Genomic DNA, 18,904 nt, shown 5'->3' with positions numbered 1-18,904 from the left:
TCAATTGGTAAAATGCCAATTGACTGATACCGTATGTTTGTACATTTTTGAGAATGTTATCTGTATCACACAAAAACAATTGTCGTTCTACGAGTTCTTTGGGGTGTTTGAGGTGCTGAATAATGCATATATCACCGGTAACTGGACAAACAAAATGTTAACAAATAAATAATAAAATAAAAAACATTTGGAAAATGTCTTTATGTAAAGTATAATACATGATTAGAACGTGCTTAAATATTCAACAATTAAGGTCTAATATTTCTACTTCAAAACCATATCCAGTTATTTTGGGACATAAAGAAGTTTTAGGATTTCAAATATCTTATTTTTTTAACATTTTTGTACAAAATACTAGTCAATTTTACATCAAGGTGCCCAGATCAGATGTCCCTAGTGCCCCACTATGGCATACAAAGCACCCAATCACAACAGAGTGAACTACCATAACATGCCCATTTGTGATTGTTGCTGCAGCATTAATTAAAGAGATTTTAAACTTTAACTTGTTGTTGTGAGTGCAGCTGGTTCCTTTGTTGTTCTAATTGTGAAGGCCTTTGTTAAGTCCTATGCCTTTTGGAGGATCACTCTACTGGTTCTTCGGCTTAGTTTAGGCACCTCTAATGCTGCTATAATGTATAAAGCATAATTTGACAGAGCTTACGAATTACTTTCTAGTGCTATTTAACATTTTTGTTTAGCATGGATTGTGTCAATACAACTGATTATACAGTACATAATGTAGATTGGTATTAAACATTTTCAAACAAGTGAGTGAATACCTTACAAGATAGAAAATATAGTTTTAGAAAATACGTTTTTAACAGTGATTCAATAAATCTACCACACCAGTCTCTCTCTAATAACAAAGTCTCTCATAGGCATAGCTCAGAAACATTTATCTAAGAGATAACTCCCAATAAATCCAGACGTGTCACAACCATTCGATATACGATTTATTACTGTTATTGTTCTGTTGTTGTCAGATAAAAGCAGATAAGAGTAGAGAAGCGTACTAAATCAGAAACAGTGTGCAGCTTTCGGGAGGAAGAGCGGAGGGTTCCTCCTGTCCAAAGCCAGACAACGGTACTGTCTGAAATCAGTACACTACAGCACAGGGCAAACCCCCCCCGACCCCCCCTCCCCCCAAACCATCATGGATGCTACATATCACTGTCTGTATGAGAAAACAGTCATGGTGTGAACAGCTACTGTCGGTCTTTGACAAGTTAGCTCATCGTTGTGCACACGGGTGTCACACAACTAAGTATATAAATCGGGCGTGACACGTTCATGACACATTAGTACTCTGAGGTAAGCTAGGGTTGGCTAGTGTTGTACTGAGCAAAAATGAACATCTACGTCTATATGGTGTCGTGACCGTGTCAAATCACTTTGACGTGACCTGTGTGGATGTCGTAATGATCTGCTGTTTCCTATGTGAGCACAGTTTACATCGGTGCTCGCCTCTACCTTGACATAGCTTTGGCATTAGGAGGTAAAACAGGTTGGCGCCCGCTGTGGGCGGTTTGAGAAGCAGCTTGGTTCACTTAATGACCATTTGGAGAATGATGACCCCATAAGTCCTTGTGGGTCATAAAGTACAGGATATTACGTAATACAGATAGTAAAGCCTAATTTGTTTGTTAAGAGTCGTCACATTTTGACAGTTTAGTTTCTAAATACATATTTTCAGCGATGCGTGTATACACATCTATAGGCCCAAACGTCTCGATTGTTCCCTTCTTTTAATTAGAGTGGAATCCACTTTTGAAGTGCTTTGCAATAATACAAACTTATATGAGCTTAGCTTATTCCAAACGCGAGAAAAGGTGCTTCTAGCGAGTAGGTCAGTACGTTATGATTACTGATAATAATAATAATATTTGTTTTAGCATCGTTTTAAAACATTAAAAAAGGAAAATTAAAATCTAACAGTATACTTTACTGTACATAACTAGTCTAGTTTCACTGGCTGGGTGGAAGGTTCAAATGGATAGAAGTACAGTAGATTACAAAAACAAAAAGAACAAAGAAAATACTGTTCAATTGATCCATTGATTATATGGATGATAGTTATAGCTAGCTTGGCTAGTACAAAAAGGTACAAGTAATAATATGTCCTATTTAAGGTACAAGTAATATGTCCTATTTTGGCTGAACATAGTCAAAGACATTCATTTGAAGAAAAACAAAGCTTATGTCACACACAAAAAATAAAAAATAATAATATAAAAACAAAAACAATCCTTTACTGTTTTGATCCACTGTCTTTGGATTACCTGAGATTCCTTTTCTCCCTCAGGGCTGTACTCGTTTTGATATCAAGACTACAGGTTGATTGACCGACTGATTTAATCAATCGACTTGATTGAGGTCATAGTCTCGCCACTAGGTGGGGGTCAAAGACACTCAGGCAGGCTGAAGGCATTCCTCATCACAACAAGCTCGAACCAATAACATCACGCTTAATGTTGTCATCATCATCATCATCGTTATCATTATCACGCCAAAGAGCAAGTCCCACTCTCCTGTCAACCAAAACACACCTGACCCGCAGGTTCTACACAGTTAAGTTCACCACAGTCCACCAAACAAACGTCCGTCAAACATGTTTAAAAAGGAGGCATGTTGCAAAGAAAAGGAGGAAAGGCTTAGCTTAAAGAGGGAGAGTTATTCCTTTTACACTCCTCTCCCTCTAAGGAATTTAGGCTTCTTAAGACTGTCTTGGAATGCACTATATATATAGAGAGAGATAGATATTGCCTTTACTATAAGCAGGATTACTGTTGATACATACAGTGGCCTCCTTACCACTTGGGGCACCGCAGCGAGCATTTAGCACCCCTTCTTCCCTTTGGTTGCTGAGTGCCACAGTCCCCAAAGGCCACCAGGGAAGTAGGAGATACTCAGACTTCCCCCCCCCCCCCCCCCACTATTTTCTTTTTCTACTTAGGATTCAAATATGTGATTATCCAATTATCCAAGCTCCTCTGGGCTTTGGTCACTCCTCGTCCACAGTCTCCCTTTTTGTTTCCTCAGCTTTCTGCTCCAGCACCTGAGGGCTCGGGCTCGGAAGAGGTGCGAGCTCCACTGCAGCCATTAAGGACGGGTCTTGTGGATCCATGTTCTTTTGGGAAGAGGTTTCTTCCTGTGGCAAAAGCACATTATAACTGTAAGTAACCCATTTTCATAGTGGATGAATGTGTGTGTGGGTGTGCGCGCGCGTGTGTGTGTGTGGGTGTGTGTGTTAAGGCTGTACCCTAGCCCTGTTTTTAGGACTCGAACTTCGGCAGGAATTTTCGAGCGAACATCCGAACCATTTGTTTCTAATTAATTAATTTCTCCGAGTGCTTTTAACCAGGCTGCAATTCAACACGAGATATCCGCCTTGAACATGATTAGCGCAGCGCTGAAGAGAGCGCAGTGCCCTCTCTTTATCAATCTCTCTCGTCTCTCCCAACACACACACACACACACACACACACACACACACACACACACACACACACACACACACACACACACACACACACACACACACACACACACACACACACACACACACACACACACACACACACACACAGAGCGTCAAGTGGCTCTGACATGTGCTCCGCGAAAACAGCTGATCATCATTCCATAAAAATGAGCCATGCGTTCTCAAGCAGCCCCCAAAACATGGTAATTGTGAGTACCTGTACGACTGTCCATATTTTTTGTCAGACCAAAAATGCTTCGCAATATCTCTGTAAGCTTGCTGACAGGCAGCTAAGATGACAGTGTAGCTTGCTTGCATTGAGTGTGTGTGTGTGTGTGTGTGTCACTGTGTTTGTCTCTTCTGCTGTCATGCAGGACTTTCAAATTATTGTAAACACAACATGAACATAGTACTCTTATGCATATCGCATATTTTCGAGTAAAATAATAATAATAAATTATTTAATATATATATAAAAAAAATAATGAATAGTTCAAGCCCATTAATTAAGATTCAAGTGCCAACCCTAACGAGCGAACATTCGAACCCCGAATGTTCTGGGACAGCCTTAGTGTGTGTGTGCGTGTGTGTGTGTGCGTGCGTGCGTGCATGCGTGTGCAGTAGGCTATACTGTATAACCCCATGCACCCATGAAATAAGATTTGTTTAAGAGATTTTAAGAAATCGCTGGAATAGTTTGTTGCTCTTAACTGTAGTGTGCACTCCATCTGTAATGTAAAATTGTAAATACACATGTGTCAGATCGTTTTTTCCCCACATTGTAATTTTGTGAAATTCAAAGTTGTTTATTGGATGGAAGTGTGAATTATTATGCAATTTAAATGCCAGAAGGAAAAAAAACTTGTGGTTGAGTAACATATTGTTTCGCAAATAGAACAAAGCATAGCTGCTCTTCACACTGGTCCGCCTGTCATAACAACAGCGATTATGCACGGTGCCTCACCGCAAGAAGCTTCCGGGTTCGATTCCCATCCCCTAGGTGGGGTTAGCGAAAGGGCGGCTAGGCATGCAAACTTCTGTGTAGAGTTTGTATGTTCTCCCCATGTGGGTAATGAAAAGGAAGGGATGTCCGCACACTGTTTCACTGCTCCCAGGAAAATTCTTTATTTATTGAACAACGTTTCGACCCTTGTGGGTCTTCGTCAGGTATGACGAAACAGTGTGCGGACATCCCTTCCTTTTCACTGTACGTATATTTTTGACCAGCACCTGTAGAATTTCTGGAGATGTGCGTGCTTCCTGTTGGATCCTCTCCCCATGTGGGTACCCTCACAAAAAACATGCAGTAATCCTGGTCTCTATACTGCCTCGCCCACTCAGCCAGGGCGCTTGATGGAGGGGAAAGGAATAACTGGTTGGAATAACGTGTTCCTTCCACGCGCTACGTCCTACAGGGGAAACTCCCTCTTGTTAGGTGGTAAGAAGCGGCCTGCTCATGCATTGAAGGAAGCGTGAGCTCAGTTTGGGGTTCTCCCCAGGTTGGCAGAGGGAGAGTATCGCCTACAGCTTAGGCAATTGGAACTGGGTGAAAAATGGGTTACAAAATCGTAAGAAAAAAAAATAGAAAAAAAAGATAACAGCGATTATTCAAGTACTAAAATAAATTATAATTCATTTAAATTTACTGCTGATAGATTACTCTGTTATTTCACTGCTAATAACTGTTAGAAATCCCTGTAACATCAAACGTTCTCCATAAATGAAGATTAATTAAAGGTAGTTATAATGACTGAGTGGCTCCTCAGAGTTTATTACTCACTTGCTCAGAGAAGCGGTGATTCTCGACAAACTCCTGTGTCTCCGCCTCCTCCCCGTTTGAGTGGCAGCTTGGACTTGGCACCTCAATCCCGTGGCTTTCCAAAATGGCCGCCTCTGGCAGCGTTAATAAAGGGGAGGGGGTGGTGAGATACAGAGACAAATGGGGACAGATGAGCTGTGATGTGAATATCTCAGTACAACAGTTTGCACAGTCCAATGTGTGATCATGCTGGGCTCCTTTGCTGAAAGTTTGGCATAAGGGTGGCCATCGTGTTGTGACGCAACCCATTGTGAGCTTGTAGATCAGCTACTTTTGCTATTTGTCATACAGTTGGAGGCCATCGATATTGTCCTTTTCTTTTTGCTGAGGTTTGCGTGATCTGCGCAAAAGGACAGTTAACCCATTTTGGGCGGGAACCCCTTTTGGTGTTTTAAACATTGTTATAATTTAGCTATTGAAAAATAGCAGATCTACAAGCTTATAGCGCGCCACCGAGTGGCGCGCTACAAGCTTGTAGGTCTGCTATTTTTGAAAAATCGTGAAAATATTTATTTCAGAAAACTGGAGGATTTAGAAGGATTTTTTTTTAAAATTTTAAGGTCAGGCCTAAATGGGTCAAATGATAAGGGACAATATCGGTGGCACCCAACTGTAGATCAGCTACTTTTGCTATTTGTCATACGATGAAGCGTAGGCTACAGGGCTTAAGTGGTTAGAACTCACCTATGTTGGCCCTTCGTTTCATCTCCTTCCGACGGTTGGCAAACCAGTTGTACACCTTCAACGCTGTCACGCGCTCAAACTCTGACAGCTTGCATCCTGGAAGCACACAATTATGAGGCCCTTATTTTACCATTCCATCACCTAACCTCAGCTAGATTAAGGTATGAATAAACAATACATATCCACCAGTGCGCATGTAAAATCTAAGAAGCAAGAGGCATTCCCAAGGTGCCCCCAAGGAAATTGGATTCATTCCATTGTCTTCCATTCAAAAATTTTCTTACCAATTTGCAGAGAATTTACACTACACTAATTTCTAAAACCAAACAATACGAACAAAACGATTTGTGGTGCCTTGCATTCATACTTTTGTGCTAGACATTAAAGGATCATTCAGTGATTTTGGTGATTTGGAAAAAAAACCCGGTCCACCCGGTAACAAGATGTGCACATGCACACGCTCTACAGTGGGGGAAGTACAACAGACCAACAGCACGTGCACCAATGCCCGCCCCACTCGATCATGATTGGAGGAAGGCCCCTCTCATCCTGATTGGATGAAGGCTTTGCCACCCAAAGCCCAAACCGAAACTAGGGTTTTTGACCCCAGGGGCTCACTGGGGACAGGGAGGAACTCCTTATATGGTCAGCACACTCTATAGTAGGGAGGATTATCCAAAAAATAAGAAGAAATAAGTGATATTTGAATTAAGTGAAATCACTGAATATACCTTTAAGTACATTTTATTGTAGAACAGTGAATACAAGAGTAAGTAGCAGAACTACAGTACGGTGAACAGAATGGTACCTGGTTTCTGGATGACTGAATTGCAGGCGTTGGCAATCTCCTCTCTCTTTGCTTCGTCTGGATACTGGTTCTCCATGAAGAAACTGGAAAACACAAACATCCAGCATGATGAACACTACTATGTCATCATGAGTTGTGTTCTTTTTAATGTCTTTTGGCAATCTTGCTTTATTTACACAGGGAAAGTGTAAATAGCGAGGCAGCTGCATACAGACAAGGGGAACCCGGGAAACGGTATGCAAAGTGGTCTGCAGACAAAATTGAACTAAAGTTCTACATAGTTGACGTACTATCGACTATCCAGTAGGGCTGGGTAGTATATCGATATTATATCAATGCAGTACCTTGATAGGAGACTAGATAAGGGTTTCTCAAAGTGGTTCTGTAACGCAAGTCCAGGGGTGCCTTAGAATACTTTGATTGATTCATTGACAGACCTGAGTTGCACTGTACTTTACTTGGTGTATTATTTTTGAGGGGCGCTAGCCCCTCCTATATTCAGCTATAGTGTAGATCTTTGTCCTAACTAACACAAACATTAAATGACATTGACAATGAATGGAGAATTTACGTCATGTGTCTGAGCAAATCGGTATTTTTGTTAAATTCCCATTGACAATGAATGGATAATTTACGTCATATGTGTCTGAGCAAATTGATGTACGATGATAGGAGTGCCCCTCACTTCACACAGGTGTGATCTTTCAGTCTATGTCAAATGTTTCCTCTCTGAATAGGGCAGTGCAGTGTCCTGTGTCAAGTCGGACACAAGTCGACAGGCAGACATACAGATAGAGAGATCTCCATATATGGGCACAAAAGGGACACAGGCGATTGAAACGGGTGCTATGACAACAACAGGTAGACTATGACAACTGGTATTGCACAAAATGTTCCCAACTTGCATCGTTCCCAAGTAGGCTGGCGGCCGACGGGCACAGGTCTAGTAAATTATAATCTTCTGAACTTACCTGACTGTTCTAGCTGTTCTATTAGCTCAATAGCATCAATGCTCATCCCCACAATATCTAGTCTAAAATGTAGTCTAAAATATTGTGATATGTCAAATCTCCCATCGACCGACGGCTCTCCGGTTTACTGCAAGGCAGCTTCAGACTGAACGCAGCGGACATCAGTCCCGAAATGTTACACCTCATCAATTTAGAGTCCTTGTACTGCTGTCAGTGGAGAGGTAGGACACAGCATGTATCCTATGAAAGAGCAGTGACATGAGATGAGCTGTGTTCATAATCCATAATCCAATCCGCATGGTCCTCTCGACAGCGAGGGGGCATATTCATGAGCACATTATTACGTGGATAACATTCTGTACTTTTGTCACCGCACAAGGTGCACATGGACATCTCTTCCTATAGGCCCGTGAATACGAGGCAGCTCTTTATAGTACAGTTACAGTATCCAGCTAATAGGAAAAAAATGGCCTTGAGAGGATTACTGACTCCTGCCCCTCCTGGGTTTCATCCATTTCCTCTCCAACCTGCTCTCGCAGTTTGGACTCCATGGGTTTTTTATCTCTGCCATGGCTGAAAATGAATAATTATACTCACTTTACAAAATGCGCATGGATCAATTTCTCCTAACCCCTTATTCCTCAGCTTTGCCCTCCACGGTTCCCACTTGCCCTATCCCGCCCATTCTGCCCTACACGTGCATGTGCACACACACACACACACACACACACACACACACACACACACACACACACACACACACACACACACACACACACACACACACACACACACACACACACACACACACACACTCTCTCTTTCTCCCTCAAGCTCTCCCCTCATCTTAACCTCCGCGTTCGTCCTTCAGTCTTAACTAGCTCATAAAGATCAGCACTGCAGTAGAATTGTGTAATCTGGGAGCAGCGCTGGTGAGTGTGGTCTGCGTGCCAGTGTGGTCCTATTACTGAGAGTGCCCCGACTGCACCCTATACTTACTGCAACCACATAATACAGAAATCAATGACACATGAATGGTTAGGTGCTGTGGAGGGGAAAAAAAGACTTTTCTTCTCTCCCGACATCCTCTGTGTCATGGGTAATCACAGTGTTCGGGACGAAAATGTTATCGTTAGAGGTGCAAAAAGCTATTTGAAACTGGGACAGCCGACCTTTACGGAGGACCTGTCATCCTCGGTGAACGTGCAGAGTGATAGCCTACTTTAAATCTAGGAGCAAATGCCCCCAAGCCACGTTGAAGTTCTCTCCATCATCCAAAGCACCTCTGGAGATGGTCAAAGAAGCATTTGGAGAAGAAGAAGAAGCGGAAAGCAATGTGGTGCAAATGTGAAGGGGCAAAAAAAATGTTTTTCCAACTAGAAAAAGCATGCAGGAAGTGCATGCTTTGTTTTTGGTTAAGTTACATAGAAAAATATGAAGATCTAGGTCTATAACTAACCTGGCAAAATATTATACAGATGTAAATGTTTATTTTTTAACTATAATTTTTATCCCACGATTTTGCAACCCATTTTTTCACCCAGTGTCAATTATCTAATGTAATCCTGGGCGCTACACTTCCTCTGCCAACCTAGGGGGGCAGCGGACTGACCTCATGCTTCCTTCTATGCATGAGGAGTCCAAACTGCTTCTTTTCACCTGACAGGGGGGAGTTTCCCCAGCCGGACGGAACACGTTATTCAGACCAGTTCCTCCAACATGCGCCCCGGCTGGCCAGGGGGAGGTAGTTTAGAGACCAGGATTACTGCATGTTTTTTTGTGAGGGTACCTACCCTAGGGGACACGGGGAGAACATGCAAACTCCACACAGAAAGGTAAATGTTTCTGATCATCAAATATTACAACCTCTGTCATTGTAATTGTTTTAGTGCTAATAAAGTTGTCTCACCTCTCCATGATTGACTGGCACTCCTTCCTCCAGGTGAACCTGCTACCTCTACGCAGCCGCAGAGGCCCGCCCACTATCCCAGCCCTTTCCCCCGCCATGATCCCTGACCTCCAGTCAGGCTCCTCCTTCACTAGCGAACGCATCGACAGAGTGGCACCTGTTGAGAGGTAGAGAGAGAGAGAGTTTATTCATCTAAAGTTGTTGTGCACAAACAAAACAATGACCAAATTTGAACTGTCGTGATTTTAACAAATGTCAGGGGAACTGACACTGTCTGTCTCAATAGTATAGAATGGCTTCCTTTTTGTTTTTGAGGGGCTAACCCCCCAATTCAGATCTCCTGCTGAGGGGAAGCCACCTAAAACTATTGGAGATACATCCATGACACACAAAGAAGTGACTTGACTACATATAGAAACTGTATTCCGAGGCTGGCTGCTGAGACCCCCGTCCCCCCCCCCCATCGTCAAGAGGGGGCTAGGCGTGGTTACCTGGCTGTGACTGGGCGGCTGCAGCGGCCGCAGTGTACCATGGCAGCAGGTGCATCAGCAGCTCTCTCTGCCTGCCCCAGGATGGGTTGGGGTTCAGGTTGGTGTTGGGGTTCAGGTTGGTGTTTGGGTTGGGGAGGATGTTGGTGAGGCTGGCACTTGACCCAGGGCCCGTCCCGTCTCTGTCTCTGTCCCCTCCCCTGGCCCTGGGCATGGAACCTAGGGCGTGCTGGCTTTCACTCCATCTCAGCCCTTCAGTTAGGACAGAACCACTGGTCAGGCCATAGCCATAGATTGATTGATTTATAGACAAATGTGACTGGCTGCTGATTTCAATGGTGCCATTTTGGCCCTACACAAACTATGCCTGTCAAATTCTATTCACAATCAGTTCAGATTCAAACCTGTGTTTGCTTAAAATGCAATCCAGTCGTTCGGTCCAAGATATGCCACATGACTCAATTTGACTGATAACAGTACAGATACGTAATTGGTGAAATAATGTGCCCACCTTATTGGAAACATTGCACAGAGAAGGTGTTATTGTTAGTATCATAATTGTTAATAGCCTGTTTGTTAGCCGTGTAGGAATGAAAACCAGCACCGGTTCAGGTCTGAGAACACTACAGTAGCTATAGCAAAGCCGGGATTGGTTTGGGAATGGAAAATGGAGGGATGTGGTAGGAGGCAGCATGTTTAAACCTGGTGTCCCTATTTTGACCATGTTTGACCATGCAAAATACATCATGTGTGGTGTGGTGAAAATAGCTTATCTACAAGCTTACAATTTGGCGCGCTGCCTGCGACACGTTGCGAGCTAGCCCCGCGTGGCCAGACACGAATCTGCTGGTGCAAAAAAAAAAAAAGCCTTCGGCAGTGATATAGTCTGGCCACACTAGGCTAGTTGTGAGCTTGTAGATCAGCTATTGTTGCCATGCGACACCATCATACAGAGAAGTATAAATTGAGCTTGATTATTAGACATTATAATGTAAACATCTTTTCTCGGACGTGACTTGATTTTGACGTGAATGTTTAAAACATGTAACTTCGTCATATCAGCAGAAATAATGGTTAGTTGCAAGTTAATACTGGCTAATGCAGAAATTGTGCAAATGCCACATCCCTGCATCCTCCTAGGACACCGAGAGGTCGACGCCAATCCAAGCTGTTACTCTACCCTGTTCAGACATGAAACCACATTCACCCACTAAAGTTTCATCTCCAACCAGATGACTTAACATTATTGATTACCATCTCACGTGTCAGGATTACTTCTATCCTTTGTCTTTCCTCCGATTTTTTTTAATTTTGTATTTTTATAGATCTTGTCCCTTGTCCTTCCTTGAACTTATGGCTCTCAAAGACCAGGGTGGCAGGGGTGGCGGGGAGGGTGGGGGTTGGGTTTACCATGCAAAACACGTTGACAGGCAAAAGGATAGAGGGGACGGGCAGAGGAGAGGCTTGACATGCAGGTGTCAATACCAAGCAAAAATGCACCCTCAGCTTTCTTGCAGCCTTACTACCTACAAACATACAATCTGTACTAGAGTTTTTCGTACGTGAAAACCCCTTCAGTTCCTACTATAACACTGTTATAACACTGTTGATGTGTACCTGGTGTGCTAGTTTCTTTGAGGCACTAAATTGTTTGATTTAATTTTATTGTACTCTATGTGACCACTTACGCTGTTAAAACCCATTTTGGGCGGGAACCCCTTTTGGTGTTAGCATTATGTTATGCTTTAGCTATTGAAAAATAGCAGATCTACAAGCTCATAGCGCGCCACCAGTGGCGCGCTACGAGCTTGTAGGTCTGCTATTTTTGAAAAATCGAAGAACGACTGACATAGAAACAGGATTTAGAAGACATTTTTAGAATCTGATCTCAGGTCAAAATGGGTTAAATGCCCAAATAGGTATTTTAGTGTCGCCTAAACCCATTCCTTCATCCATACGACCCAACTCTACAGTATGTAGCTCTGCCATGCCATGCTGCTCACCTGGGTTGTTCCTCTCCAGCAGGTACCAGCGGTAGAACGCCCTGCGTTTAGAGTCGCTCATCTCCAGACCCTGCTGTAGCAGCCACTGGGATATGTAACTCTGACTGATGCCTGCGACGCGAGACAGGGGGGAAGGGGAATGGACCGTTTTGACATATGCCACTGATGTACGTCCCATTTGACTTAGAAATGCAATACATTTTCCCGCCCCCAGCGTTAAGGAGCCAACTTTCTGTCACCACGTATTCTGTCTGTGATCACTTATTTGTGTTTCGATATAGCGTGAAACGCGCTGCAGATGTTGGCACTGACTGACGCCTGTTGCCAGGCGGCTGCACAACCATAATAAGGGATTTGATCGATAATGCCAGCAGCCCACAGGAATTACCATTAACCTCGGCTAGCCAGTAAGTATTTTGTTACCCTCAATCAAATCTTTTTTTTTTTTAAGAGTCGGGCAGTCGTCTGACAATAGAAACGAAAACAAATGACAACATCTGTGTAGCGTTATCCTCTACGGAAACACAATAGAAGTGATTTAAGACAGAATGGGAGGTGACAAGACAGTGGGCCATTATTGCCTTGAATGGGGACGAATAATGTATACGTTACTAAGTCAAAGCAGAAGTATACAGTATGCTGTATCTGTGAAAAGGGTCCATTGTAGAGACAAAGACAAGCTATTTATTGCAACACTTACTTTCATGACTTTATTTTTTATTTGTTTGAATCATCAACCATCAGCCATTGTACCTGTATCCTTGAACCAGCCCAAGTGGGTTGTAATAATAATTTGAAAGCTGTTTTACTACAGCAGAGGCAATAAGAGAGTATACCTGTTACTTGGCCTACGATGGCCTGAGAGATCCTGCGGTTGTTGAGGAACGTTTTGATCTCTTCTTTCACAAGGTTGCTGTCTCTCCTGTGACAACAAAAGAAAAGACAACAACATCCATGCAGAGTGTTAAGGCCACGGCATCACACCACGGTTAAAGCTAACATCCATTGTTCTGTCAGTCAAACAGTATTCAGTGATGGCCATCATCAGTCAGTGATCTTGTTTCGGGTATCCCTGCACACCTGACCCGAATTAGTGCTACTAAATATTCTGTTCTCTGGGGACCATTCACTTGTCATTATCTGATGTTATAATAGTCTCCCGTCCTCTTCACTATTCTCCATTTCAACCTGTCCTCATGTAGCCCCATTTGAATTTACTTCTCTCTGAGCTTCAATAAATCCCACATGTGTTCCACATGTGTGCCTCTCACCTCATGTATTCCTCCACCTTCTCCTCGAGGTCCCACTCCTCCTCTCCCATCATGTCGTAGCTGAATGACCTCTGAACCGCCACGCCGGGCGGGTAGAGGGGCGGGGGCGAGGCCTCATAGCTGTTGCTAGGAGACAGCGCGGGGCCGTCCAGGCCGGAGGTCTGTGTGGTGGCGGAGGCCAGAGAGAGCGAGGAAGAGGAGGACGAGGAAGACGAAGGGGCCGGGGCCGGCACCGGGGCGGCCGGGGTCGAGGCCTCGTTGGACGGGGCGGCGGCGGCGGCGTGGGGTTCACAGTATGACGGGCGGTTGTCCGGGTCGAGCCTCTCCAGGGACTCCAAGGCGTGGATGATCTGGGGTTTGGTCATGCCCGACAGACGCAGGCGCTGGAGGAGGTCTATCTGTTCTATGGTGTAGCGGGGCTCCACCTCACAGCACTCCATCCTGGCATCTGATTCTGGACGGTCACATGGAGGAACAGGAGGTGGTATACATCAAATGCTGCCAGATTTCGGAACAAACTTTATCGAGTACAGCGTTGCTGTTAATATAAAGGTCACTCAGACGTTTTGTTCATTCGCATAAAAAAAAAACTAAAAGCAATGCCGCCAGTGTTACAAGAAGCCATTTACAAAATTGAACTTAGCCATTATCAGGTACAGGAAAAAAATAAAACAGACTGCATTCTCCTCTGAAGTACCTCTGGGTCATTCAAAAACTTTGGCACAAATTCTACCGCTTGGCACAGACAGCAGAGACTTGCTCCATTTATCCTTGCTTGCTCCATTTATCCAGGGCTATAACTAACGCATGATGGTCACTGATCCATAAAGGCACACAGGCCCTGGTGGTCAGCCTAAATTAACACGTTATTACCTATTATCTGCAGAAAGAAACCATGCAGCTACTCTAAACATCAACAACCGGCTGAAAGTTGGCTCGAAACAAAATGTTCCCAATCCCCCCGCGCCGTTGTTACCTGGTGGTAGAGGGGGTGACACTGACAGTCGCCCCGTGGGGAGTGGTTCAGTGCGTGGGGTCGCAGTGAGACACCACTGTCGCATGGCTCGGCGGAGCTCCGCTCAGCTGGCACCACTGACTGCTGAGGGCGAGATGGGTACGCGAGTAGACGCGCTGCAGTGCGTTGCGGTTTAAACGCGGCTCGTTTAGCTTTTCCTCAACAAGCTGCACTTATCTGGGCTAGGCTACGTGGCTAAAGCTAACTGTTTAGTTACACTTATGTCCTGGATCGCTGCAATAATCCGCCCGACACCACCAGACCCGCTTGTCCTTGAGCTTTAGCGTCGTATCTGATCACTTGATCGACGTTGCCATGAGGCTGGTAGTTGTGGTTTGGTGGAGGTAGAGGAAGAATCCGCGGTCCGGGTGCTAATTAGCTGGCTGGCTAACTTAACTAGCTGGTGGTGGCGCTGTCCCGCAGCAGCAGCGCCCCCCTGTATGTGTGTGTGTATACTATGGAGGGACAGGCTGCAGGCTCCAGGCAGGCTGCAGCCCGGGCAGGATGGGGAGTGCAGCAGGCGATGCGATTGGTTCGCCGCCCTAAAAAAAAAAGTGCTGGTCCCGTGGACGGTGGATGTAAACGTCCCAGACCCAGTCGATGGCCGGCCCACCCACCCAGTAGACTGAGTAGAGTGTAGAGCAGCCAGCACCTCCGTGTGCTGTTTCCCAACTAGCAGAGGCAGCGGGTGAACTGAACTCCGCAGGGTCACTTTCACTTGTCCACTGTGGTCCAGATGATGAGGCAGTGATGGATGGTGGTGGTGAGTGGTGAGTGAACTGAAGAGAAAGACCCCTGACCTGACTGACACAGTGAGGAAGGTTTTCTGAATGGGAGCCTTGGGAGGGTAAAATGAAATGTGCCCCAGGCACAGCTCTGTTCAGTGTTATTACACATCTCTTTATTCCCTTTTATTGATGTAAATTCCATTTACTTTCCTTGATTTGTGTTTATTTTGTTTTATCATGCCAATAAAGCCTCTTTGAATTTGAAATCTAAATCCTTTTTATCCTCCTGAAAGTGTTTTTATACTCCCTTTCAAGTTTTGTCATGTCACTGCAGTAACCTCTATAGCTTATGCTAATGTATTATAATGTAATGACAGGATGCGTAAGGGTGTGTGTGTGTGTGTGTGTGTGTGTGTGTGTGTGTGTGTGTGTGTGTGTGTGTGTGTGTGTGTGTGTGTGTGTGTGTGTGTGTGTGTGTGTGGATAGACCGATATTGATCCCGTGGGGAAATTCAGTCGCCTGTGTGTGTGTGTGTGTGTGTGTGTGTGTGTGTGTGTGTGTGTGTGTGTGTGTGTGTGTGTGTGTGTGTGTGTGTGTGTGTGTGTGTGTGTGTACGCACGCACGCACACACAGACACAGCCCTGAATTGGTTTTATGCCCCAGCTGTGTATATGTGAAATAGTCTCTCTTTCTCTCTCAGGGAAGGGGACAGAGACGGCCTCACCAACATCCTCCCCAACCCCAACTCCAACCTCTACTCCAACACGGAGTACAGGTTGCTGCCATGGTACACTGCAGCCAACCAATCACAGCCAGGTAACCACACCTAGTCAGTGTAACATTGCAATTAGACCATCCGGTAGTAAACATTACAAAAAACACATTCATGCGCACGCACGCACGCACGCACGCACGCACGCACGCACGCACGCACGCACGCACGCACGCACACACAGAGAGAGAGCTGTGAATATAACTCAAAATAACTAGCAACAATTTGTGTACTTTATTAAAGGTATCGGGTTTGTATGTACAGTATTTCCAAGATCAGCATGGTGCAATAGACAGTGGAATAGACAGATGATTGACAGCCTTGACTTTGGTTGTATTCCACGTCCTTTTTGTGTCACAAATAGCTCCCAGATCTTACAGCTGTGTTCAGGGCAGGAATTTCACGGCGGCCACGGCGGCCATGGCCGTCGTTGCCCCTCTCTTTGGCCTTGTGCCCCTCGAAAAAGTATATGCCCAGACGGCCACAGTGGCCGCGGTGCCCATGTGCCCCGACCGGCGCCCACAGCAGTTCATTTTACAATAATGAGCACACAATTGTACAAAATGCTTTTTACACTTGACTTATCTCCAGAGTCCTCAGTCCTGCAGCCCCACAATGCCATATGCCAGTCTAGCCTTAAAATCTACATTTATATGTTATTCAATATATTACTTTAGCACAAAATATAGGCTTTTCTAAACCAAGCCCTCATTCAAAAGTTACTTAAGTAATTAAGTAAATGTTATTTATAAAGCACCTTTTGAAACAAAGTTAGAAGGTGCTGAACAATTTGCACAGTATAAACAATAGAAGAAAATTAAAAACAAGGAACATATCACACAGTTGTGACTATAGCAGAAGAAAAACAAACAAGGCAGAACAGAAACATAGGGATATACAAATGAATGTAGCCTATTTAAGAAGAACTATTCTGAACCAATGTTCGCCTTTAAATTAAAAAAAATGTAATCATCCTTAACCTTTAAGCTAAAATAATGATGACCGGGGACTTAAAATCATTGTTTTAATTGATGGCCTTCATGCCCTGGCACTTGGCCTTGTGCCCTCAAAAAGTTGACCACACTAAAGGCCAAGTGGCCTTGCCCCTAAAAGGATGAAATTCCAGGCCTGGCTGTGTTTGCTGTGGCCACATCACCCTTCTATATGGAAGTTCTTTGTTATTAGTCATGTTTTTGAAATATTTTTTGTCATGTTCTCGAAATATTTTGGAGGCCACATCACCCTTATATATGGAAGTTCTTTGTTATTAGTCATGTTTTTGAAATAATTTTTGTCATGTTCTCGAAATATTTTGTGTTTGTATTTGTTATCAGTGGGAATTATGTGTCTCTTATTACTTGGTACAGTTGGCAGGTATAGTCTCTCTCTCTCGCTCTCTCTCTCTCTCTCTCTCTCTCTCTCTCTCGCTCTCTCTCTGCCACACCACTCCCTTTGAGTTTACTTATCTTTGGTACAGTATTTCTCCCTCCCCTCGCTGTGCTTGTGTCAAGAAAGGCAGGAGAACCTAATAAGTGCCATATTAAACCACCAGGCACTGAGGGGCATGAGTGTGTGAGCACCCTAGCTGTCTTCGTACTTACTGTAGCACACCTCAGGACATTCAGACGTTCAGTGGAGTTCTCGGCCCAGCTGGTCGTCCCGTAGACTCTTGAGACGGCAACATGAATTGGGCATTCCTCCAGGGTCTCCTGAGCGGAGTGAACAAATACTCCACCGCGTTCGGACGCATCTGGCTCTCCGTGGTGTTAATATTCAGGCTCATGGTTTTCTTGGTGGCCGCAGAGAAGGTCTGGGGTGACGAGCAGAAGGACTTTGACTGCAACACCCGGCAGCCCGGCTGTCACAACGTGTGCTACGACCATTTCTACCCCATCTCTTACACCCGGCTTTGGGCTCTCCAGCTCATCTTCGTCACCTGCCCCTCTCTCCTTGTCGTGCTGCACGTGGCGTACCGCGAGGAGCGCGAGCGGAAACACAGACTGAAGCACGGTGAAAACTGCACCCCGCTCTATGGAAACACAGGGAAGAAGCGCGGGGGTCTGTGGTGGACCTACTTCCTCAGTCTGCTGTTTAAGATCATTGTGGAGGCCTTGTTCACCTTCCTGTTGTTCTACATTTACGAGGCCACCTTCATCCCACCGATGGTGAAATGCAGCGAAGATCCCTGTCCAAATGTTGTGGACTGCTATATTGCCAGGTAAGGGTAAATAAATGCCTAACATTCCTAATGAATTCAATCCTGGATTTACTATCATATTACTACTCAAGTTTAAGTTTCAGTCCTACTGGATCACAAATTTGATATGGTTCATTTCCTGATAAACATCTGTGTCATACTATCTCACTGTTATCTCTGACCTCCATGTGCTCTGCAGGCCCACAGAGAAGAAGATCTTCACTATCTTCATGGTGTCGACAAGCTTCGTGTGCATCCTGCTTACCCTGATTGAGGTCTTCTACCTGTTCGGGAAGAGGTGCCTGGAGTGTTTCGGTGCGAGAAAACACCACCACCGCGTGCCACTGCCACATAACTCATTTGTCATGCCCAAGACACCTCTGCTCGATAATGGAGTTAATGAGGTTGAGCTAGAGAAGATGAAGTTTGCCAACAGCAAGGCAGAAGAAGCCAACGCGAGTGCTGCCCCGGCCTACAGTCTACCCATTTCCTGAGAGACTTAACATAACGTCATGGGTCATGTTGACTTGAGAGAATAGCACAAAAGTCGTTTTAGGAAGAATCTTTGTTGCTGACCTGAAACAGTTTAAACCTGAAAAAGAAAATGTTGTTTACAAAGTCAACATCAAGTCTTTTTTTTTATCCATACAATTTCAAGACTGTTGTTCAGTAATTTCCTGTTTCACTGATGCTGAGATGAAAATGTGTGTAAAGTTTTTTGTGTGTGCTTTTGATAAAAATTGGTGTGCACTGTTTAT

The 18,904-nt window shown here is 44.6% G+C and overlaps 2 protein-coding genes across 2 annotated transcripts; one reads left to right on the top strand and one right to left on the bottom strand.

Moving 5' to 3' along the window:
• Positions 1 to 459: 459 nt before the first annotated feature.
• Positions 460 to 14,880, bottom strand: LOC306938839 (homeobox-containing protein 1). Its single transcript, XM_079523171.1, has 10 exons — positions 14,411 to 14,880; positions 13,435 to 13,888; positions 13,000 to 13,085; positions 12,164 to 12,274; positions 10,164 to 10,412; positions 9,673 to 9,829; positions 6,793 to 6,875; positions 5,985 to 6,080; positions 5,262 to 5,374; positions 460 to 3,151 (listed from the first exon to the last, which is right to left on the bottom strand). Exons 1-10 carry the CDS (start codon positions 14,493 to 14,495, stop codon positions 3,005 to 3,007), a joined length of 1,581 nt encoding a protein of 526 aa, XP_079379297.1. The 5' UTR covers positions 14,496 to 14,880; the 3' UTR covers positions 460 to 3,004.
• Positions 14,881 to 17,533: 2,653 nt separating this feature from the next.
• Positions 17,534 to 18,640, top strand: LOC306938083 (gap junction beta-4 protein-like; the record flags this gene model as incomplete). Its single annotated transcript, XM_079522099.1, has 2 exons — positions 17,534 to 18,167; positions 18,346 to 18,640. Exons 1-2 carry the CDS (start codon positions 17,632 to 17,634, stop codon positions 18,638 to 18,640), a joined length of 831 nt encoding a protein of 276 aa, XP_079378225.1. The 5' UTR covers positions 17,534 to 17,631.
• Between the last annotated feature and the right edge of the window lie 264 nt (positions 18,641 to 18,904).

This window comes from Electrona antarctica (genome assembly GCF_951216825.1).
Source record: "Electrona antarctica genome assembly, chromosome: 15".
NCBI classification, from domain to species: Eukaryota; Metazoa; Chordata; class Actinopteri; order Myctophiformes; family Myctophidae; genus Electrona; species Electrona antarctica.
Note: the sequence above shows the minus strand (reverse complement) of the source record. Positions and strands in the feature narration are given on the sequence as shown.

Coding starts and splice junctions, on each gene's coding strand:
- LOC306938839 (XM_079523171.1), bottom strand. CDS start 14,495: ATGCGACAGTGGTGTCTCACTGCGACCCCACGCACTGAACCACTCCCC. Junction 10,413..12,163: donor GCTGGAGAGGAACAACCCAG/GTGAGCAGCATG, acceptor TCCTAACTGAAG/GGCTGAGATGGAGTGAAAGC. Junction 6,081..6,792: donor TTCAGTCATCCAGAAACCAG/GTACCATTCTGT, acceptor GTGTGCTTCCAG/GATGCAAGCTGTCAGAGTTT.